The sequence below is a fragment of the Protopterus annectens genome, chromosome 8.part0, assembly GCF_019279795.1.
Source record: "Protopterus annectens isolate FY-2018-M chromosome 8.part0, PAN1.0, whole genome shotgun sequence".
Taxonomy (NCBI): domain Eukaryota; kingdom Metazoa; phylum Chordata; order Ceratodontiformes; family Protopteridae; genus Protopterus; species Protopterus annectens.
Window position 1 is genome coordinate 316086834 of NC_056741.1, and position 24467 is coordinate 316111300.

General features: G+C 43.2%; 1 protein-coding gene across 1 annotated transcript in view; it reads left to right on the forward strand.

Moving 5' to 3' along the window:
- Window positions 1-24467, forward strand: part of SMG5 (SMG5 nonsense mediated mRNA decay factor) — a 2571376-nt gene that overhangs the window by 827605 nt on the left and 1719304 nt on the right. Inside the window, exon 7 of the mRNA XM_044079814.1 lies at window positions 1300-1378. Coding sequence (XP_043935749.1) covers window positions 1300-1378 — 79 coding nt within the window. The remainder of the gene's footprint in view (window positions 1-1299; window positions 1379-24467) is intronic.

Genomic DNA, 24467 nt, shown 5'->3' on the forward strand with positions numbered 1-24467 from the left:
TATATTCTTCCAACTTTAACTGTCTGCCTCATGGTTTTGACTCTATCCCATTCTGACACCATGTCTCTTGTCTTGTATATTTGTATGAGACGATGAGGCTTGGGTGTTTAAGTATTTTATTGTATACAAACATGTCAGGATGGATAGCAGGAACATTAAACTTAAATTATCAAATTAACTGACTGGTACACGGATGCTTACATCTTGACTGCTCACTACAAAATGGCACTCTTGCTTGCACATGCTCAGTACTTATATGCATGTACCTGCTGACTGGAAAGCTTCTTAAAGGTATATCGCACACTCTGATCTACACTATTGACTATAAATGAAATACTGTGACAGGACTAAGATGTGTAAAGAAGGGAAACCAGTTTTCCTTTGATAAGGGAAATAAAAGTAAATAGCTTTCTAAATATCTCTTCACGTGACTTTCAAATTGGACTGTTTTCTACTGGAAGGGAGTATGTTAAGATACTGGGACTGCTCCACAATGATCATCATTAGGGTGGTCTGCCCCCATGCGTTTTTACTCGGATGTTGACTGACATCTAGCTGGTCGTCCTTTCGTACCTTCACAAATCACCGTCAGATGTGATATTTAGATCAGGGTCTTGCTTTGGAGCCACAGTAATCCATAGCACCCCTTCCCAAAAGGAGATGGCCTGGGATTCTGTTTTATAGTCCTGCAGTCTGAGATTTTTACTGATATAAAATGCATGGATGCTTGCTATAAAGCTTATCTGTACAAAGAAGCTTTTAACTTCAGGATTCATCCCATTCTCCATCCCATCTCTGGAAATCCTTAGGTTATTCTATAGACTTGTTTATTTGATTGGCTTTCACTTGAGCAAGAAGTGGAGACTTTTTAGAAGGGCTAAAAATTAAAAATTATGAGAATTCGTGGAAGCTTTGGAAAATTCAGTGTACGCTCAGTGATCTTAATGCTGTGGTGCATTAATATTGCAGTCTCACCAGGAGGCTGCTTCTCAGCGATGGAGAGTTACTTTGACCATTTTTAGCATTTGTATTGTATTCTTAGCTTGAGATCAAGCCAGTGAGCTTGAATAGCTGCATCGTTGTAGACGTAAACATAATTGTTTCCCTGTGTAAATGTTTGTATTTCTTCAATACTTCCATATAATCAAATGATGGTGTGGATAATATAATGTCATATTACTTTCTAGTCCTAAAACTTTTGCATGCAAGACAGACTGGTACCCACTCATTATACTGGAAATGCTCTGATAATAATTAGATGCAGTTTTGGTTTTCATTTTGTACTTTTTGTAATTTCAGGTATGCCCTACAATCAACTGGGTACATTAGCAGGAAGCAGGTATTACAATGTAGAGGCCACATACTTCTACCTTCGTTGGTGAGTGCCACATTGTGTGTGTTGTAATTACTGTATAAATATTTTTTTGATTTGGTGAATAGGTCTACTTTGGAGTATTGTTTTCTGACTTTTTTTAATCTGTCCTTTGCCTTTAAGCATTTAATAGGAGTAAGTCACTTCTCCATAAAATCATAGGACCTATGATTACCTGCATTAGGATCACTTAACCAAAGCAAACTTTCAAAGTCTCCTTAGTACCTCTCCCATCCCTTAACACATACAGTTGTACCTTCCAGATCATTGCTGCTGTGTAAAATGCCCAGATCTCCTGGACGGTACCAAGCTGCTGTTTTTGCATTGTAGTGTTCTTCAGGTAACGAGTGACATTTTTGTTAGTTTATCTCTTCACCTTTCTAAGCATAATTCATAGATTTGAGTAGCTGTCAGAAAACTTTTACAGTTTTGGGCTCAGGGCTACTATTAAACAATGTATACACTGTTATGCCATGTAATATCGTATGGCAGCTATTTGTTTTTTAGTCTAATTCTGATTACGTTTTGAAGAAAGTATTTTCTTGTTGTTGGTCTTCCCTGCCTTGCAAAGTCTATTTATTGGTAAGATTGTATTGTTTACATTTTCTTTTAAAGTTTCCTGTTTAGGACACTTTATCTTCTGGTTTAGGTCATTAGGGCAGTTGCATTGTAGATTTCACAGAACTTTGTTTCCATTGTTGCTCCTTGGGGGAGATTTGTCCACAAGATATGCATTCTAAGTGTGTAATTCCCCTTGAGAAACTCATTCTTACTAGGTGCTATATTTTTTCTGATTTTTTTTTTCTTGTCTGTGTTGAGGCATGGAAAGGAAAGGCTTCAGCTACATTTGACAAAGTTTTTAGAGGGTCAGTTTGCTGTTTAAAAGTCATTGGATAGACTGTTTCCAAGTTCAAAGCCATCTGTTACAGTATTCTTTACAATAGGGTTCCCCTACCAAGGGCAGCCCAACGTCCGGCCAGTGTACCAGAGCCTTTTGGTTGTAAAGGGCACACCTACACCACACATGCTTTCAATGCATGGCATAGGGCATAAAGACGATGTCCAGATGTGCCATCCTTAGAACTTCTTTGCCGCTAGTCTGAATGTGCCATCTTCGATCATTGGTCTGAAGGCTTGTTTGACTGCTGGTTTCTACTGCTTTCAGATAAGTGCCCCATTGGGGGTTTTGGTTTTATTATCTTAAGGTTGCCTTGTTTCTAGTTATTGGGTTTCATGTCATCCAGAAAGAGGAAATGCCAGTGCGGGAGACAGATTCCCCGTAAAGATAATCACGAATAGCGTTTGTTCTGTTTAGGCACTTCACATGACCATGTCTTGCAAGATATGTCAGTCCTTTGTCCCTAAGGTGTTGCGGAGTCAGCTTTCTTTCCTCAAGATTTACTTTGAGAACCAACGACTTAAATTGTTGGCTAAGGATACCATGGAAGGATCTTCCTGTCTTCTATAAAGAAAAAGACCAAGGAAGTCTAGTCATATTCTTCAGCTGCACCGCCTCCACCGAACATCTCTCTTGAGGCTGATGAAAGCGCAGAGGATATTCCAGCTTCTTTCTCCAATTCCTGAGCTGCAACTGCTTCAGAGGCCAGTATGAACGTCACACTGTGCGTGTCCATGGAGGTTTTGCAGACGTCTGCCTTGGATTTATAGGGGGAACCGCAGCTGGTTATTAATGAAGGACCCAGGGTGTTTCTCAGATTTTAGTAAGGGAAGTGGTTCCGACTACCATTATTGAATGCCATAAGGGGGTCAGAGCCTCCAAAAGTTTTCAAGACTGACACCCCACTCAAAAAGAAGCAGAAAACTAAACATATTTTGCTTGCTCTAAAAAATCCTTAAAGTGAATGGCAAAATTTCAGTCAGGGCCTGTTTAATGCCCTTATGGCTCTCGGGCCTCTACAGGGTGTTTCTGTTCTTGCTTCTCCCTGGTCTTTTACCCATCTTAAGAGACCCAGGGAGCAGGATCCTTATGAGGAGGATGCTGTTTCTGACAGTGTCCCTAACTTATTCCTCCCAGATTACTTTGCCACTTGATTATGGTTCTGAGAAAGAACAGTCTATCAATCCTGACTCTCCTTTTGAAGAGATTTTATTTGGTGATAGTGTTTGTAAAATGATGGAGTTTTTCAAATGGGACTGTGCTCGGGTGTCTGATGTTCAGAGGGGATACTATGAGCTTCTACAGATGGAGTCTCCTAGGCTCTCTGCTGTTCTTCCTATTCTTGCAGCTTTGCTGGATGCCTTTTCCACTGCTTCTCAGGCTCCTGACCCCCAATCTCTGCCCCCAATAAACATGATAGGTTTTATAAAGTGCCTGAGGACTGTAAGGTTCTTTTACGTGTCCCTCTGCTGACCCTTGTGTGTGTAGCTTCTCATAAGTCTTCCAGATTGTTACCATCCACTAAATTTTTGCCATCTGATAAGGATAGTAGAACCATGGAGAAACTGGGTAAGAAAGTGTACACTTCTGCTACCCTAGCCTTTAGAGCTGTTAACTGTCAGACAGCCGTGACTAGATACGTTTGGCTGTTCTCTGTCAGGCTATTTCTCATCTCCCTGATTCTGAGGGGATTCCTCAGCTCTTGCTTTGCTTGGGATGACCTCCCAAGTAGCTTGCCATTCCATTAAATGCAGCTGTGATGCAGCTGATGCTTTATCTAGGGCTGCTGCTTTTGGATCTGTTTTGTGGAGGTATTCCTGGCTCAGGCTTCAGCCTTTGTCTGATGATGTCAAGGCTAAACTGATGGATGCTCCTCTGGGTAATAAGCATTTGTTTGGTTTGCGGAGTTTGTCTTTGCAAGAAAAGGGCAAGGCCTTACAGGAGGTGAAGCTTATTTTTGTTTCCCCTGTTCCTAAGTTTCAGAGGAATTGTGCTAATAAGCTTGCCTTTGTTAGTACAGTCCTGCCCTCCTGCAGAGGTAAAAAGTGTTGTAGAAGTGCTCCCCCTGCTATAGCTACCCAGACTCCTCCTGACAAACCAGTTGCTGTCGGACTATCCTGTTCTTTTCATATTCCTGTTTATCTACGCCGTGCCTTATCCCTTCTTATTTGGGTAAAAGTCACCCAAGAGTCTTGGGTTCTTTCCAAAATTCATCATGGTTATAACATGATTTGGAAATCTCTCCAGCCCTTTTTGCGCATTCCTTAGCCTCCCCAAGAACAACTGCCCTTTTTCCAGAGGTGCTTCAGGACCTGTTGGCTCAAGGAGCAATTCACGAAGTTCCAACTCCTCATAGGGTGAAGGGATTTTACTCCAGAATGTTCTTGGTCCCAAGTAAAGTTCCCTTCCTTTTGGATGCTGTCCCTTCAACCCTTATTTCCTGTGCTACTTCCTCAGGCTTTTCTAGTTTCCCTGGATCTCAGGGATGCTTATCTACACATTCCTATTCATCCCCTTTTCAGGAAGATTTTACATTTCTCTGTTGCTTCCTGGCACTCTCAGTTCTGTGCTTTGCTCTTTGGTCTCTCTACTGCCCCAAGGGGTCTTCACCAAATGCCTCGCTCCAGTGATTGAGTTCTGCAAGCTAAAGGGGATACATGTCTTTCCCTACCTGGATGACCTGCTTGTCCAGGCCTCCTCTTAAGAGATCATACTTCATTCAGCATCTACACTTTACCAGTTCTCTCTTGCAAAGCCTGGGGTTTACTGTAAATGTCCAGACGTCATTCTTGACTCCTCCTTGCGATCATGTTTTTCTGGGTGGCAGGATCCAGACTGTTAAAATGCTGGCATCCCTGCTTCCTCCCAAGGCCTTAACGCTCATTGCTTTCTTTCATTCCCTTCTTCCTCTGGCTTCAGTCACAGCTGGAGAATTTCTTAGGACTCTGGGTTACATGGCTTCAACCATTTCTATGCTCCCTCTAGCTCCACATGAGACAGCTTCAGTGGTTTGGAAAGTCAGTTTGGCTTCAATGTTTCCATCCTTTAGATTTTCTAGCCCCTCTACTTCCATACTGCAAGCTGAAGCTTCAGTGATGGATTCATCAGTTGTCCCTAAACGCAGGGCTTCCTTTTCAATCTCCAGTCCCTCTCGGGAACTTTTCACAGATGCCTCAGATGTGGTATGGGTTGTCTGTGAAGGTGCAAGGTCTTTGGTCCCTTTGACAAAAGAAAAAACACTTTAGTTTGAGAGGTGAGAGCTCTTCTGCTGGCTCTTAAGGCTTTTCATTCTCTTTTTTTCTTCCAGATTCCCCTCGAGATTCTCAGAGATAATACCACAGTGAATGTGGTATGTCAAGCAAGGGGGACAAGGTCTTATATCCTGTGCAGGTTAGCCCTTCAGGTTTGGGAGATGGCTATCCAGTATCAGGTGACCCTTCAGGCAGTTCACATTCCCTCAGATCAGAACATAGTGGCAGATTCCCTGAGTAGGTTTATAACACTATCCCACAAGTAGATGCTTCACAGGGATGTGTTTCTGGACATTACCCACCAGTGGGGTACTCCTCAAGGTAGAGCTGTTTGCCTACCCTCTGAATAGACAGCTTCCTCTGTCAGAGTCCCATGCCGTCTGGCTTGGAAGGTGGACACCATCTTTTTCTTGGAATGGGATGTTTCTATATGCCTTACTTCTCCTTTCTTTCATTCCAGAAGTCCTGTTCAAGATAAAACAGAATGCTCCAAAATCTTGCTGGTGAATCTCTTTTGTCCCAGAAAGTATTGGTTCCCTCCTGTTCTGCATCTTGCCAAGAGCAGTCATCACAAGTTACCTCACAGGTTGGACCTACTTGTATAAGACAAGGGATCTGTCATCCATACCCACCTGTCTGCTCTTCAGCTGACATTGCGGGTGATAGGGTTTTGATCCTCTACCGAGACCTTTTTCTGAGGATGTGCTTTGGGTACTGCAGGAGGCCTGGAAACTCACTACTAGGAAATCTTGCTTATCCAAATAGAAGAGGTTTTCTGTTTGGTGTCTTTCTTGTAACCTGGATCCACTTCTTGTGGATGTTCCTTTAGTTCTCTCTGTGTGAATTGCTTAATGCTGGTTTGGCATACTCTTCTGTTAAGGCTCACCTATCAGCTGTCTTTGCTGGTCTGCATTTGACTTCCCTTTTAGCCTCTAGATTTCAGGCCAAACAGCTTCTTAAAGGTGTCCTTCACATTAGACCTCTCAGGAAGTCTGATCCTCCTCATGGGACCTTAATTTTGTTTTAGAAAAATTGACTCTGGCTCCTTTTGGGTCTGCTGCTTCAGATTCCTTATAGCATTGTTCTTGGAAAACGCTTGTTGTTTTGGTTCATAGGTAGTACTAAGCTATCAGCCCTAGGGCCTATACAAGCCTAGCCATAACAATTCCCTGGCTATTTCTTCCCACACTATTTACTTCCCTGGACCTCTGTCTAGCAGGGCAACTGACATGATCCCCAGGGTGAATTTCCTTTCTCCCATCCAATCGTAAAGGTTCCTTTTGAAGAGGGACAAGGAGGTGCTCTGCTTGACATGTATGGGCAGTCTATTCCAGAGTCTGGGGAGTCTCTGGGTCAGGAACCTATCCCTCCAGCATGTTTTGTTTATTGTGATGTTAAGGTTTAGATCCCTGGAGTGTGTGGCTCTGAGGGATTGGGATTTCTTTAAGTGTAGCATGTCCAACAGCTCTGGGTTTGACATGGCCTTGTATGTTAAGCAGAGATCGCCTCCGAGTAGACTATATGCGACAAGAGTATAGCTGGAGTTTTTTAAGTTGGTCAGCTTAGGGCATCTGCTTTAGGCCTGCGATTCTTTAGTGAGGTATTTCTGCGGCCTTTCCAGTTGTTGCAGATGTCTTGAGAGGTACATACCAAATGGGGCATTGTATTCTGTAATAGGTTTAATGAGGGATGAGTACAGTGGACAATGACCTCCTTTTTTCTAGATGAAAAGCCCTTCGTGATGAGGTGTGCCACATAGAAGAATTTCCTGACTGTTGTGGCGATGTGGTTATTGAAGGTGAGACCACTGTCCACTGTCCCTAAGTCTCTTATCACACTTTCGGTGTTTAGTGTACTGCCACCTATGTGGTAATTCACGAGTACATGTTTTTTCCCAAAGGGGATAACTATACATTTCTTGGCATTGAGCTTGAGCCCATGGCTCTGGCACCCAAGCATCTGTTTCTGTAAGGCCCTGTTGTAGAGTAGCCACATCATTTGGGGATTCAATAATGGCTCCCAGTTTGCAGTCATCTGTGAACTTTGTTAGCCAGAGTCCCTTAGTGTTGGCCTGTACTTCAGAGAAGTAGATGCCAAACAAGAGCGGTCCCAGGACTGAACCCTGAGGTACTCCACTTGTCTGGAGCTGGATTTGGAGTCAGCTACTTTTACAGTGTGGGTTCTGTCAGTAAGACAGTTGGCAACCCATCGAGTGACGTAGGGTTTAATGCCCAGCTTAGTAAGTTTATCTATGATTCCAGAGTGGAGGATGGTGTCAAAGGCCTTGGCGAGGTCCAGATAGGCTGTGTGGACTGCCTTACCCTTGTCCACTGCTCTGGATACTGATTCAAAGTAGTCAGTCAGGTTCAGGAGGCAAGATCGGCCCTTCACGAACCCAAACTGGGTGGGGTGCAGTGTCTGAAGGTTGCCAATGTCTTTGTTTATAAGTTCCATGGTAATACGTTCCATGGCCTTGCAGATCAGGCTTGTCAGACTGATGGGGCAGTAGTTCCTGGGATCCAAGGTGGATCCCCCTTGTGAAGTGAGATAACTATAGCTGTGCGCCACTCAGTTGGCACGAAGCCTGAGATGAGGGTATGATTAAACAAGACACTTAGGTAAGGTGCCAGTTCATTTTGTAGTTCATGTAGTACACAGCCCGGGATGTTATCTGGTCCCATGGATGCTGTATTCTTAGCTTTGGAGAGTGCGTTTTTTACCTTTGTGGCTGTTTTTCTGAAATTTGGCAATCTTCCGGTATTGAGATGGGCCGTTTAGGGGGTGAGAGGGTAGTGAAGTTGGCACTGAATCGATTGGCCAGGATATTGACAATATCCTTGGGATCAGTATATTTAATGCCATTCTGTTGTAGCTCAGAACATATCTGAGCATTGCCATTTAGATTCTTGACATAGTTATAGAATGCCTTGTGGTTGTCTTTGGAATCTTTGGCAATTTTATTTTCATAACTAGCTTTGGAGGATTTTACGAGGGATCTCAGCTTCTTATTCTTATTGAGGCTTGTAAGGGAATTTTTTGCATCATGGGATTTTCCTCTTTTCTGCAACAGTTTCTTCCTTTTGTTGTAAAGTTTGTTTATGGCAGGGGACCACCAGATTGGCTTCTTTTTTTTGGAGGGGAGCATCTTGGTTTTATTTGGGATTGCACAATTCATGCATGAGTGGATGAGCTTGTACAGTGCCTTAGTGTAGGACTCAGCAGTCGAACTTTCAGTTCCCGTCTGCATGGGTGTCGTGAAGTTTGTCACTTCTAACTTGAGTAGCATGAAGTTGGCTTTGGAGAAGATTTTTATGGAGGTTTCCTTACTGGGGAGTGGGGGTGGGATGTGGATATTTAGAGTGATTAGCTTATGGTCTGAGCTGACCGACGAGAGGGGATAACCATAGGTGTGGAGCATCGAATGTTCTTCGTGTTTCACTGTTGCAGTCATTACATTTGGGTAATCTGATGGCAGGTTGCCCTCAGTCGGCCTGAATAACAAAGTCTTGGGTCCTGTGTCGGTTGCTGTCCCATCTTCCATGACATCAGGTCGTCAGGGGTATAAAACATGCAGCCGACGCCCTTTTATTCAGTCTTTCTTGCCGCGCGGTGCCCGAAGCAGAAGCAGTTCGCAAGTGCCGGTCAACCGACTCCTGAAATTTTCGTATTTGAGTTTCAGAACCGAAGTCTTCAAACTAAAACTAAGTACCCCGTTGGGGAAACTTTTTCTTGCTCCTTACCGATGTTAGTAAAAGTTAATAATTGCATTACTTGTGGGAAACAAATACCTCATAAGGATATTCATATGTACTGTATTCCTTGCCTAGGCCCAGATCACAACGTGCCTTGCTGTCGGTTTTGTGCTAGATTTAACCAACACAGTCTTAAGCGTCAGTATATTTTTGCTTCTAAATATTTTGGTGCAAGATTTAATTATCCTGAAATGTCGTCTCTTAGCAATCTGACTACCGGAGTTCACAAAAAATGCAAAGAAAAAGACAGAGACAGACTGTCGAGGTCCAAAACCGATCACGAAGCTTCTCCCAAGCCAGTCGCCGGTTCGCCGGTACTCAGTGAGGTGCTTTAACAGCCCTGATACCCGCTACTTTTGAGTTGCAGGCCTCTACCGAGACCCATTCGGAGTCCGGTATGCCGTGAGATTCTCAGAGTATTGAACCCGTGGATGTCTCTCCCTTGGATGGGCCCAGATTTGCTGACCAGGCACCGGCTTCTGAGGGTGTTTTCAGGCCTCAACATTTTTATATTAAACCGACGCCAGCAACAAAGACAAGGTCAAAAACATCATCTATGTCTAAAAAACCGACGCATGAGCCACGTGCTCAGGCCCCCCCTAGGCCTAAAAAAACAGATGATCAAAATGGCTGAGGATTTAATTACCTTGATCAGGGATTACCAACCCCCCCGCGCTAAGAGGCCTAGGTAAGGCACTGATTATGAATCTTCAGATCGGGTTTCTGTTTCTTCTGATTGCTCTTCTGATCAGGAATTTTCTGTTCCACCCTATGAGGATTCTGATGCAGAGGAATCAATCCCATCTGCATCTCCTCCTGAGGATTACTCTTTTGGAGAGACTTTACATACTTTATGGGAACATTTTCACTGGGAGAGTCAGGACTTCTCTGAATCAAAAAAGTGGCTTAGGGATTTCCTTCTTCTTCCTCAGCATAGGCCTTTGGCAATACCTCCTTTATTAGACATTATTGATGATGTGTTTTTGGAATCAAGCATGGCTCCTGATTCCCTGCCTCCGGCTCCTAGTAAGCCAGACAGATATTACAGGGTTCCTGACTCCCACAAATTTCTATTCAAAAATTCTGCTGCTGATCCTGAGACTATTTCTCAGGGTCCCAAGGGTGTAAAGGCCTCTACAGCCAAAAATCCTACTCCCTCTGATAGAGATTCCAGGATGCTGGATAGATGGGGAAAGAAGGTTTATACGTCTGCAACCTTGGCAATCAGGGCTTTAAACTGCCAGTTTTATATGCTTAAATATCAGCAGCATGTTATGGGCTTACTGAAACAGAAAATGATGTTGATTTCTGTTTGTGTGGAAAATAGAGTTACAGGAATTATTGCATTCAGCAGAACAGGTTGGAAGGCATACTTTGCAATGTGGTTTTGATTCCTTGGAGGCCTGTTGTAGGGCTGCCATTACTGGATCTGTGATTAGAAGGCATGCCTGGCTCAAGGAGCAAAATATGCCTGATCAAGTTAAAGCTAAATTCTTGGATGCCCCTTTGCAGCATGATACTCTGTTTGGTAATAAGGCAGAAGAGGTTTTAAAGAAAATGGAAGACAAAGCTAAATCAATGCAAACTGTAAATGATTTCTTGCAAGTGCAGCCACCCAGGTTCAGTAGACACTGGCCTACTAAAAATTGGTCCTTTCCTGTGTCCAACAGAGCCACTCAAGGCAAATCCAGGTGCTCAAAAGGCTCCAGATACCAATCACAGGGTTCTTACAGGTCAAAGCAATGGGGGGCCTCCATCTCCAAATCTGGAGGAAACAAAGCACAACCCTGCAGTAAGCAGTCTCAATGACTTTCCTCTACCATCACCAAGCACTTATCTTTTGTCAGCCCCCTTGGGGGAAAACTAGCATTTCATGCTCAAAATTGGCAGTTAATTACCCAGAACAAGTGGGTATTAAACATAGTATCCCAGGGGTACAGATTTCATTTCCATACTTTGCCAGTTTCAAATAGATGGCCAGATATGCCACAAAACCAGTGCCAGAGGCTCAGAAACAAGTCATGTCCCTCATGGATATGGGGGCTATTCAACCGGTGCCAGAAAAGGAAAAAGGATAAGGTTTTTATTCAAGACTTTTCCTGGTACCCAGAAAAGACAATTCATGGCGTCTAATACTGGACTTATCTATTTTGAACACGTTCCTGGACATTCCAAAATTCAGAATGCAGACTTTACAACAGCTACTGCCTATGCTAGGCAGGAATGCTTGGTTATTAACTCTAGACTTAAGAGGCATACCTGCATATCCCAATAAGCGAATCATACAGAAGATACCTCCGCTTCAAAGAAGGTTTTTTGCAATACCAATTCTCTGCACTGCCCTTTGGCTTATCTGTTGCGCCCAGGGTCTTTACAAAGTGCCTGGCACCAGTAATCTCATTCTGCAGACAAAGAATCATTCAAATTTACCCTTATCTGGATGACTGTCTCATTCAAGCAGAGGACAAGGACACTCTTCTTCAACATCTGGCATTTGTAAAAAGGCTTCTAGCATGCCTGGGGTACACCATAAATGAAAAGAAATCACAACTGGTACCCTCTCAAATAATTGCATTCATGGGTGCAAGCTTGAATACAACTGCCCAGATGGCTTACCTCACGCCAGACAAAGGCAACTGATTGCATACTTCAAACGAATGGCAACAAAAACCCAGTTATCTGCAAGACAAATTCTGCAGGCTTTGGGGTTCATGGCATCCTGTATTCTACTAATTCAATATGCGAGACTGCATATGAGGCAACTTCAGTGGTATCTAAAAAGTTTATGGAGTCAGCATTGTCACAGTCTGGAAACAATGATTCCTCTCATTCCCTGCCTACAACAGGAGTTTCTTTGGTGGGCAGAGACATGTCACCAAAACAAGGTAGTGTCATTCATTCCACCCCCTGCTGCCCAAACCCTAACTACAGATGCATCAGACTATGCTTGTGGGGCCCACCTGGCAGGGAGATGCATTCAGGGCAAATGGAGCCCAAACCAAATGCATCTGCATATCAACCAGAAAGAGATGCTTGCTGTGCAGAATGCTCTGACAGCCTTCGAGGACTTACTTCATCCAGGACAACTACTGATAAAGACGGACAACACCACAGTTATGTGGTACATAAACAAGCAGGGGGGTACACATTCCTACCCCCTTTGCAGACTAGCCATGGCCATGTGGAACACAGCCTTGACTTACCAAATACATCTTCAAGCTCATTTCCTGCCAGGAAAACAAAATACTCTGGCAGATGACCTAAGCAGAAATCTTATGGACCCGCACGAATGGAAACTGGATCCACGAATCTTCAGCATGTTAACACAGAAATGGGGGAGCCCAGACATAGATCTATTTGCCTCTCCCCAAAATTATCAGTTGGACAAATTCTGCACGAGAACTCATCACAAAAAAGCATGGAAAGTGGATGCCCTATGCTTCAGCTGGAAAAACCTATCGGTCTATGCCTTTCCCCCTCTGCCTCTACTCTCCAAGGTCTTACTAAAAGTCACACAGGATAAACCAAAAATTATCCTAGTTGCTCCAGATTGGCCTCGCCAGCACCTGTACCCACTTCTAAGGAATATGTCTCAACTTCCTCCATGGTACTTGCCTCAAATACCTCATCTACTGTCTCAGCAGAACAATCAAATTCTGCATACTCCACTCCAAACTCTGAATCTTGCAGCATGGCTGCTCAATTAATTTTTCAAACAACACGTCTCAGTAAATCTGTGATGGATGTCATTTTGGAAGCCAGAAGGCCTAGTACTAGAAAATCTTATGCTGATAAATGGAAGAGATTCAAGGAGCAGACACAGCAAAGCCCAATATTCCTCAGATTTTACAAAATTTGACTGAGTTGTTTGACAAGGACCTAACTTTTTCTTCAATAAAAATCCATGCCTTTGCCATCTCGGCTCATTACAACACAGAGCCTCCCCTCTTTTCTCATCCTCTGCTTAAACAGTATCTTAGAGGGGCCAAAAATTTAAGGCCTCCCAGAAGATCACCAGCTCCTGCATGGGACCTCAATTTTGTGCTGGAAAAACTCACCCTGCCTCCTTTTGAACCAGCAGCTACTGTGGATATAACATTTGTATCTTGGAAAACAGCTTTTCTCTTGGCAGTCACTTCAGCAAGAAGGGTTTCAGAACTACAGGCCCTCATGGCAGTGGTGCCTTTTATTATATTTTATCCAGACAGGGTGTCCCTCAGGACTAATCCTTCTTTTATGCCTAAGGTGGTATCCAGTGTGGCTCTTAACCAAACCATTCACATGCCAATCCGCCGAACAAGGGGGAGCGGTTTCTGCATTTATTGGACGTCCACAGGCAACTAAGATTCTACTTAAACAGGACCAAATTTCTAAGAAAGTCTGAGAAAATACTGGTAGCATTTGCTGCAGGGTCAGAGAGGAAGGCTATTTCAAAGCAGACTATTTTTAAGTGGATAAGCCACTGCATTTGATTCTGCTACTTGCACCATGGTAAACCTGTGCCCAAGGGGATCGGATCACAGTCCACCAGGGCTGCCTCTACTTCAGCAGCTTTTCTCAGAGGGGTTCCAACCACAGACATTTATTTATTTTGCCGGGGAAGTCCACTGGGCTGCATCAAGAGTCCCATGGGCAGAAAAAAGAAAAAGAAAAGCAAGTAAAAAAAAAAAGCAGCATAGTGTAAAAGATAGTAATATAAAATATATACATTTGGAATAACATTAACATTGAATTGAGTTAGTAAAAAAAAAAATAACGCAGTATAAAAAAAAACATCATTCAGGAAGGTAGATACAATAGATTTAGTAGTTCCTTTTCAAGTGGTTGGTTAGTATGATAAAAAAGAAGGTGTAAGGTTACTATTTGCTAGAAGGTTTACATATGAGGAGTAGAGAGAGAGAGAGGTGAAACTGAAAGTGAGAATAGAGAAAGATTTGAGTGTGATCGAGAGAAAAGAAAAGAAAAGAGATAGTATTAGGGTAGAAGTAAAAGAGAGAAAGGATGGTAAAGGGGTCAAGGGGTAGATTTATGTAGATTTATGTAGATTTATTAAGCAGGTGCATGGATCAAGTTTAGAGAAAAGTTAGAGGTTGGATTTGAAGAAGGCTTCAGTGTGTTGTTCTAAGAGAAGAAGAGAGGAGAAGAGATTTCCAGCCAAGGAGAGAGAGGGGAGGCAGAGGGGGCCAAGATTGCATTTGTGATTGGGATTGTGTTTTGTGATTCCAGATCTAAAGTCTGTTTTATTTTGTCTATTTTGGGTGTAGGATTTAGGCTAGGGGCATTTTTTCAGGGGTAGAATATTAATTTGTGCAGTGGTTAGTTGGAGAGGTAGTCTAGGTAGTTAGGAGTTCTAGCCAGTTCCTAGCCAGTAAGACAATGGGTAGAAAGATTAGGGTTTAGAGAGAATTTAGAGATTAGTTAGTTTTTTTTAGATTATTTTTGAGAGAATTTGGAGTTTAGAGGAGATGGAAGGGAGAGGGTTAGGAGAGAGTAGTAGCATATAGTAGAGGTAGAAGAGGAGGTAGTTGCTAAGGAATGTGAAGCGTGTTGAGAAAGAAAGCAGTTGTTCTTATAGAGCATACCTAGCTTTTTTTTTGTTTCTTGTTTGTTTGTTGTGCTTTATCAAATTGAGAGTGCCTGCCTCTATAGTGATGCCAGAGTTTTTGCAGATGGGACCACCTCTATGGTTGACTTTTTGTTTGGCTTATGATTTTGAATGCTGTTTTTATCAAATGTAGCCCTGGGAGAGAGCCGAAAGAGATTTTTTTAGATTATAGTTTAGAGTTTGAGAGATCAGTTCTCAGTCCGTTCTCAGCAAAAAAACTATTTGGGTTTTTTTTCAGTAGTAAGGGAATGTTGGGGGGCGGAACTAAGGTAGAATCATCTCGTATTGGATTGACTGTGTGTTCTGGGATGCAGAGTGAAGAAGGTTATTTATAAAGATGTGAAAAGCAGTCCAAGGATGGACCCCTCCTGGAAACCAGTGGGTGGTGGTGGTAAGGAGGAGGAGGAGGTAGAGTTGTTCCATTTGACAGCTTGGGATCTATCTGATAAGTAGCTAGAGACATTCTAGAAGCTGCTACTTGGAGCTCTGTTCATACCTTCACAAAGCATTATCATTTGCCTCTCTTCTCCAAATCCAGGGCAGGCTTTGCCACTGCAGTTCTGCAGGGCCTTATAGCCGCTCCTAATGCTGTTTAGTTCCATTCTCCCATCCATAGCTTTGGGATTCTACCCAAATGTAATGACTGCAACAGTGAAACACGAAGAACATAGTACAGTTGTGTACACTAACCATAAATGTAGATGTTCGAGTGTATTCACTGCTGCAGTCCGGGTTACCAACCCACCACCCCCCTTTCTATACTTTTTCTTTCCTTTACTATACACAAAACCCTTTGTGGTGTATTTGCTTTTAGATGAAGGTAAGGTTTATGTTGCTAAAAGTGCATTTATATATATTTACTGTTTATATATATATATATATATATATATATATATATATATATATATATATATATATATTTTTTTTTTGCTCCCCATTTGGGGGGGGCACCTGACATCTGGGGCAAGAAAAACTGAATAAAATGACGTCGGCTGCATGTTTTATACCCCTGACAACCTGACGTCATGGAAGAAGAGAGAGCAACTGACGCAGGACCCAAGACTTTGTTTTTCAGGCTGACTGAGGGCAACCTGACAGCAGATTACCCAAATGTAATGACTGCAACAGTGAATACACTTGAACATCTGCATTTATGGTAAGTGTACACAACTGTACTTTTCCCATGTTGGTAACTACCAGGTCTAGGATATTGGATCCTCTGGTGGGACTATGGATTAGTTTGATCCAGGGCGTTGGAATTTATGATTTCCAAAAACCGTTGGGCAAAGGTGTTGGTACACGAGTAGTTTTCCCAGTTAATGGCAGGGCAGTTGAAATCACCCATTTTTAGGGTGTTTTTTTGTATCTTAATTTTTTCCAGTATGTTTAGAAAGGTGTAGTGAGAATCTTTGGGCATGGTGGGGATCTGTAGCAAGCTATAATTTGGATTGCAGTCTTACCTAGTGTTAGTTGCACCTGGAAAATTTCAGACGCATTGTGTTGGGCAACTAGCCTGGTGGTGTGAATATCCTTGGTGAATATGGCCACTCCTCCACCTTTAATGTTTCGATCCTGATTTGGTAGCTGAAAAGTGTTGTAAGAGTTGTAGCGTAGTATTGCAGGGGTGCTCTCTGGAGCCTTGAACCAGGTCTCAGTTACTGCACAGATATCAATGTTCTCCATTTTTAGGAGTGCCTCGAGAGTGTGCATTTTGAGGTTTAGACTTCTAGCATTGAATAGTATTACCTTCAGATTTTGCATGCTTTTTACCTGTTACGGTGGTGATTTTGTCCTTTGAACTTTGCTTTAAAAAGGCACTATAGGGGTGGCAAGAGCGTTAGCCAGTAACCTGAATCCCAGGGGCGAGAGGTGCAGACCATCTCTGGCAAAGCATCGTGGTCTGTCGATCATGTCATCCCAGGCAGACAGATATTGGATCCCCTTTAAATGACACCAGAAGCTTAGCCAATTGTTGAAGTCAATAATTTTGTCCTTGTATTGTGGTGTCATTCTGGGCGAAGGCAGGGTGCTACTCAGGGCTAGGGTCATACCTGCCTGGGCCACGTGATCCAAGAGCTCTTCCATGTCTCTCTTCATGTAGTCCAGGGAGGTACATCTCAAGTCATTCACTCCCAACATGGACAATGACAGAGTCATATTTGTACTTGTTCTGGAGTGACTTGAGTGCATGCATTATGTGGCGGATCCTGGCACCCAACAGGCAGCTGACTGTAATTTTCTCCTTGTTCAGCCTGGTGAGTGGGACATCAGTGTGCCTGACTATAGAGTCACCTATGACTAAAGTGTTGGGTACGTTGTCTTGCCTTAGGGGCTGTTGCTGGGTGGCACACTGGTGTTGTGAGCTATGTGACACTTTGGTTGTGATTGGTGTTTGTTTGCGTTTCAGCTGTGGAGGTCCTTGTTGCTTGGGTAGATTACAGTTAAGGGCCTCCACATTTGTGGATTTAGTGTTGCTATCAGTGGGTGTTGGTGTGAGTTTAGAAGGGCTTTGTGTTGCTTGAGGTGTAGTGTGGGTGTTAACCTTCCCCTCTTGACTGTCTAGCACAGTCTTGGGTTTAGAGAGCTTTGCTTCCAGTTTGGCTATGTAAGTGCATCTCTCACAGGTTGTAGTGTTGGGTGGTAGGAGGAGAGGGTTGTCTGTGTACATTAAGCAATTGCCCTTGTATGCCCAGATTCACCAGGTGGGCAGGAGAAATCACTGGAAGCTGACCCTTGGACATGCCTGGTTTGGTGCTTTTTTTTTTTTTATATAAAGTACAAGAGCTGTTTTCCCTTCCCTTAGGAAGGTACTTTGCAATTATAGGCTGTTTAGTGCCTATGATTTTCTCCTTATTAATAAGGAGAGTTGAGTGCTTGTATCAGTTTAAGGCTTCCTAGTGCTTTCCCGCAGGTATTGGAGCAAGTGCTAGTCACAAGGGTGCTTAAAGGTAAGATGAAAAAAAAAATGGTTTATCCTAAACACTGCAGTGTGCACTAGAGAAGTTAGATGTGAAAGCAGGTAACTTAAGATGTTCGTGTTTCACTGTTGCAGTCATTACACTTGCGTTATCCTGCTGGCAGGCTACCCACAGTCGGCCTGAATTCCAAAGCCTTGGTCCGGTGTCGGTTGCTGTCGCCTCTTCCCTGACGTCAGTGCGCCAGGGGTATAAAAGATGCAGCCGACGCCATTTTCTTCAGTCTTTCTTGCCACGTGGTGCCCAAAACAAAAGCAGTTCAAAAGTGCCGGTCGAAATCGAATTTCAGATTTGAAGTCTTCATTAAAGCTAACTACCCCATTGGGGAAACTTTTTTCTTGCTCCAGACCGATGTCAGAAAAAGTTAACAATTGTATTTCTTGTGGGAAGCAAATACCTCATAAGGATTTTCACTCTTGCTGTATTCCTTGCCTAGGCCCTGACCACGATGTTGCTTGTTGTCGGTTTTGTGCTAGATTTAACCAACGCACTATTAAGCGTCGGTACGATTTTGCCTTTCATTACTTCGGCCGAAGATTCAATTATACAATGCCAGCGGAACAGCCGACGACCGGAGTCTATAAATACGCAAGGATAAAGACTAGGACAGGCATCCGAGGTCCAAAATCGACGATGAGGCTTCCGCTAAGCTAGTTGTCGGTTTTCCGGTTCTCAGTGAGGCACTTTCGCAGCCCCTGACACGCGCTACCTCAGAGCCACAGGACGCTTCTGACTCCCACGTGGAGCCGACTGGGCCTCTGGAAACTCAAGGCATTGGATCCTCGGAAACTATTCCCTCAGATGGGTCTGGAGCCACTGTGCAGGCATCGGCTTTTGAGGGTGATGTCCTTCAAGGATGCATCTGCAGTCCTTACAAATGGGTTGTCCTGTCGTCAGGCAGCCCTTCAGTCGGCCGGATTCCAAAGTCTGGGTCTGGCTTCGGCTGGTGTCGCACTTCACCCGACGTCATCGCTGCAGTTTTTCGGGTATAAAGGCATCAGCCGACGCCATTTTCCTCAGTCTTTCTTGCCGCGTGGCACCCGAAGCAGAAGCTGTTCTCAAGTGCCGGTCGGTCAGATCCAGAGATTACTACTACCGAATACTACTTCGAAGACTTCTAAAAAGCTAAGTACCCCGTTGGGGACTCTTTCTTGCCTCAGCCGATGTCAGAGAAAGTGAATAACTGTTTATCTTGTGGGAAACAAATACCTCATAAAGATTTCCACTCCTACTGCATACATTGTTTAGGACCAGACCACGACGTAGCAGCTTGTCTAGCCTGTGCTTCTTTTAACCGACGGACGCTTAGACGTCGGTCGGAGTTTGCTGAACAGATTTTCGGCTCTGATTTTGCCTATATTATGCCATCGGATCCTCAGACAACGCAAATTACCAAAAAACGCAAAGAAAAGGACCGACACTCGCGGTCCGCGGTTTCGGCCGAAACCGTGATTAAGCAAACACCGAGTGTCTCTGTTTCGGCCGAAACCGTGCAAGCAGTTCTTTCTTCAGCCGAAACCATGCCTTCTACCGAGGCCTCCTCTAACCTGGTAGAATCGGCTTCTGAAATCCAACCTTCTGTTGCGGTTTCTCAGGAATTATCAGACACTATCCCCCTGGATATTTCAACCCCTGCACGTGGAGCTGCTAGGCCTCCTGCAGCCATGTCTATTAAGGCCTTTGCCAGGGCTAAAGCAGCCAAAGCTTCAAAAACGGTGCCTGCCAAACCCCCCTCACACAGGCCCAGCACCAGCTCCCATATGCTTTCTTTGGCTGAGGATCTCATTTCCTTAATTCGTGGATCCCAGCCTCATCCAGACAGGACCTCTCACCCACCTCCAGAAAAGAGGCCTAGAGCAGAGCCCCCTGAGCCAGTATCCACAGATGATTCCTCTGATGACTCAGAACATACAGACCCTCCTGAGGCTCCTTATTCCCCTTACGAAGACTCTGATGCTGAAGAGTCCATTCCTTCAGCCTCTCCACCTGAGGAATTTTCCTTTGGGGAAACCTTGCATGCTATGAGGGAACAATTTCAGTGGCAGGGCCAAGATTTCTCAGACTCCAGAAGAAGGCTTAGAACCTTTCTACATTTGCCACAACATAGGCCTTTAGCTATACCTCCAGTTCTTTCTGTTGTAGATGATGCATTTAATGATGCTTGCACTGCACCTGATTCATTACCTCCGGCTCCTGCTAAGCCCGATAGGATGTCCTTCAAGGATGCATCTGCAGTCTTGACAAATGGGTTGTCCTGTCGTCAGGCAGCCCTTCGGTCGGCCGGATTCCAAAGTCTGGGTCTGGCTTCGGCTGGTGTCGCACTTCACCCGACGTCATCGCGGCAGTTATTCGGGTATAAAGGCATCAGCCGACGCCATTTTCCCCAGTCTTTCTTGCCGCGTGGCGTCCGAAGCAGAAGCTGTTCACAAGTGCCGGTCGGTCAGATCCAGAGATTACTACTACCGAATACTACTTCGAAGACTTCTATAAAGCTAAGTACCCCGTTGGGGACTCTTTCTTGCCTCAGCCGATGTCAGAGAAAGTTAATAACTGTTTATCTTGTGGGAAACAAATACCTCATAAAGATTTCCACTCCTATTGCATACATTGGAAAAACAAATGAAAGCAGGGCTCCTTACGTAACGCTCTTTAATACTTGAAGTGCGGTAATTACGATACACTTTTCGTTGGGAACAAACCCAACTTCTTCAGAAGGTAAAAAAGTCAATCAACTGTAACACAGTAACCTGAGCAATTTATACACACTCTGTTAAAAATACTGCACACACCCTTCCTAAATCCTGGTTGGATAATTGGTGTGTTACAAACATCAATTAACTAAAAACAATGAATCAGTTTACCAAAACAAATTTCACAATAAAATGCTTAAAATTCCAAAGATAATTATTTTTGTTACAAGTGCCCTACACTGACACACATTTGTAGTTATAAAGAGGTGTAAATAACGAAGTGAAATGGGTAAATAAGAATATGGCATAGGTCTTAGCGGAAAAAACTGTTTTTGCGTATTTAAACCACACACCAGTGATAGCAAATTGTAAGTAATATACGTGTGTGTATTTTTGAAGCCGTACCTCTTTCTAGTGTTTGAGGCATGGGTTGAAAAGATGGGGACCAGTAGACTGTGTCCTGTATAAAGTGTTAAGACCAAGGTTGGTATCATTGCCAATACCAATTGGTCACCGAGGCATACCTGACATTAATAATTGCAGTTCCCTGCTTACAAGTAGTAGCGCTGACCACTGTTGTGCTATGATGGGAAGTCTAATACATTCAGTTTTCCCTAAGGTTGTTTTGAAGTTGGTGGTGTACGCTATTAGCGTTAAATAGACTGTTCAGTTCATAATTTCCTATGTTCATGTCGCCTTTTGTCTACACTTGGTGTTTTATAGAATACTGTCAAGTGGATCCTGCGTGTAAATAACATGTATGGTGTGTATGTGCAACACTGTGATCTGTTAATGGATTAAAGTGGTATTTGGAAATCTATCTCTCAAGGTTTTTTAACCTCAGAATACAAGCTATGGAAGATGATTCATTTAATCCAGGCCACTGGTTGGCATTTGTTCTAAGCTGCCAAACCAGTTCCTTTCTCTCCAACTTTAAAGAATCATGACCACCCCTAGGGTCCCTAACTTGTTGATCTATTACCTTGAATTTAAACTCATGATCTGGATATTCATTGTGGTGTCTAGCTAGTGCGTTAACTAAGTTGTTAGTCCTGATGTTGTATATATGTTCGTAAACCCTTTCTTTAAATTTTCTATCGGTTTTACCGATGTAGAAGGCTGGGCATTGAACACACTTAGCTAGATACACCACTTGTGTACTATTACAATTGGCCTTGAAATTTATTTTGTAGATCCAGTCACCTATCTGAAAGTCACTACCCTCATCCACGTGTTGACAGTATTTGCACATATTACACTTAAACATGCCCTTTTTAGTTCTATGTTGTTGTCTATCGTTTTCCAATAGTTGTTTTAGATTGTTGCCACGTTTGTAGGTTATTAGGGGCCTGTCTTGTAATACCATTCGGTGTTTTCCATCACTTAACAATAAATCCCAGTTCTTTAACAGTATTCTATATAGGTCGTGCGAGTCCATATTGAAAGTGCTACAGAATCTCCATGAAAAACTCATCGTGACATCTACCCTACTGCTCTGTGCCATAGTGTCATTCTGCCTGTCATTGTTCCTACCCAGTATAGGGACATAGACTTTGAGGGTCCTTTTGTCTTTTACTTCATCTACAATTTCTTGTAGAAAGTTCAAAGGATACCCTTTTTTTTAGGAAAAACTGAGTCAACAGGTCACATTCCTCCATGAAGTCAGTGTCTTTACTGACCATTCTAGCTGCCCTGACCGTTTGGCCCTTTACCACCGATTTCTTTTGGTGTTTCGGATGGCAGCTAGAAAAGTGTAGGAATGAGTTGGAGTAAGTGTCTTTCCTATGAATTTTGGATTCCCATCTTTTGTTTTCATAATCCTTCCTCAGGTCTACGTCCAGATAGTCTATTCTGTGTTTATTGTATTTGTATGTAAAGGACAAAAAGTTAGTGGAGTTGTTGAACTCCATCATCATATTCTCAATTTCCACATCGGTTCCATCAAATAACAAAAATATGTCATCCAGGAACCTCGTGTAGAAAATTAGTTTGGCATTTAACCCGCTGTTAGAGAATATGAAAGACCTTTCCCAGGATGCCATAACCAGGTTAGCTATGCTGCCCCCACATGGGGAGCCCATAGCTACACCAATTTCTTGATGGTATATGGTGTCCTGGAACATAATGTAGTTGTAAGAGAGAACAGTGTCGATCAATTCTCCCGACAATAGTACTTCGTCAGGTGGTGCCCCCAGTAATCTTAACAGATCAGTCACCCATTCGATGGCTATAGTGAGAGGTATTGAGGATTAAAGGTCCTTTATGTCGATAGTCACTAATTGGCTGTCTGGAAAAAATCCCACATTGTTAATGGATTCCAGAAAGGTCCAGGAGTCTTTTGTTATTTGTTTCTCACCTTTAATGTATTTTTGGAGGATTCTATCTAGTACTTTAGCACAGGTGTAAGTTGTACTATTTCTGCCGTCCACTAGTGGTCGCATGGGTGGATTATTGATGTTCTTATGTATTTTAGGGATGCCAAATAATATTGGTGTTCTAGGTGCCAATTGTTGCATGTAGATATATGTGTCCATGTCAGTCCTTGCCTCAGTGTATAACTCCTCAATAAACATCTTAACCCTGGTTTGGGCTCTGTTCATTTCATTAAGTGATGACCTTGTGTATGTGTCACCACTTAAGATACTCTGCATTCTGTTATTGTAGTCACTACATGTCATTATAGTGATCCCACCCCCTTTGTCTGGTTTCATCAGTCGCAAGGGTGCCTCTCTGAGTAGTGACAGTTCAAATCTCTCTTCCTTTTTGATGTTAGGTACCATATGGGTACCCCTACTTTTATGTTTTTTAAGGTTCCTGAAATCTAGTTCTGTCACTTTCTCAAATAAGGCTAATGTGGGATTCAATGGGGGATTAAATACACTTGACACACAGAATTCTGATCTGACGTTCATCTCATTACCCATTAGTAATAACAAATTTAACTTTCTAGTAAACAGTTTTAAGTCAATCAAGGTTTGTGCCAGGTCAAAGTGGAACGAGGGGACAAAGGTGTAACCTTTGGCCAGCAGGTCTACAGTGTCAATACCGATGTTGTAATCGGTGTAGTTGTACACTTTGAAGTCCCCATCCTTATTTGACAGAATTTTACAGTCTAAATGGTCATCCGAGGGTGAATCGCCGTTGTTACTGTCATTTAACTCGTTCACCACCTCTTCCTCCTGACTCCCTTCTTCCTGTTGTTCTGCGTGGTCTTGTTTGGGACTTCCTGTTGGAAGTTTTTTGAATGGTACGTTACTTCAGTTGCCTCAGACTGGTAACCCCCATTAATGTCATTACCTTTGTGTGAGGGGTTATTCCTTGTGCTCCTCCTAATGTTGTTGTAGTTACAGTTTTTCTTAGGTACACTATTATAAGTTGTCGTTTCTACACACTCTGTCCCCTCTCCGTCATCAAGTCCACCCTCTACATTTTCAGTCATGACATCCCTCTGGTTCATTTGGTCAGTTAGCACGGGTGTAGTCATGGGAGGACCCGGTGGTTTGGGGTACGCTTTCCCATCTTTATAGTCTTTAAGGTCCCTGTTGATTTGTTTGCTTTTAGTAGCATTAAGTTTGACCAAATGTTCATCAATGCTGACAAAGCACCTTTCATATTCAAATTTGTATCTTTCATAGTCACGGTCATTTTTAATAACTGAGTCCAGTTCATTAATTTCAGCTAGTAGTGCTTCGATCTGCATCTTGTATTGGTCACAAAATAACCCCAGTAGTTCCAGGCATTGTTTATCAAAAAGTGTTGTCAATGCTATGTGGAAGGGAGAGCCTTCTATTAGCCCTGCTGGAAATTGCCATTGCCTCAAACCCTTTGGCACAATTTTTAATCTTATGCATTCTCGGAAGTAAGCAACCTCGAGTTGCAACTTCCGAACTTTAAAAAGTTTACTGTCGAATAAGTTCAACCTAG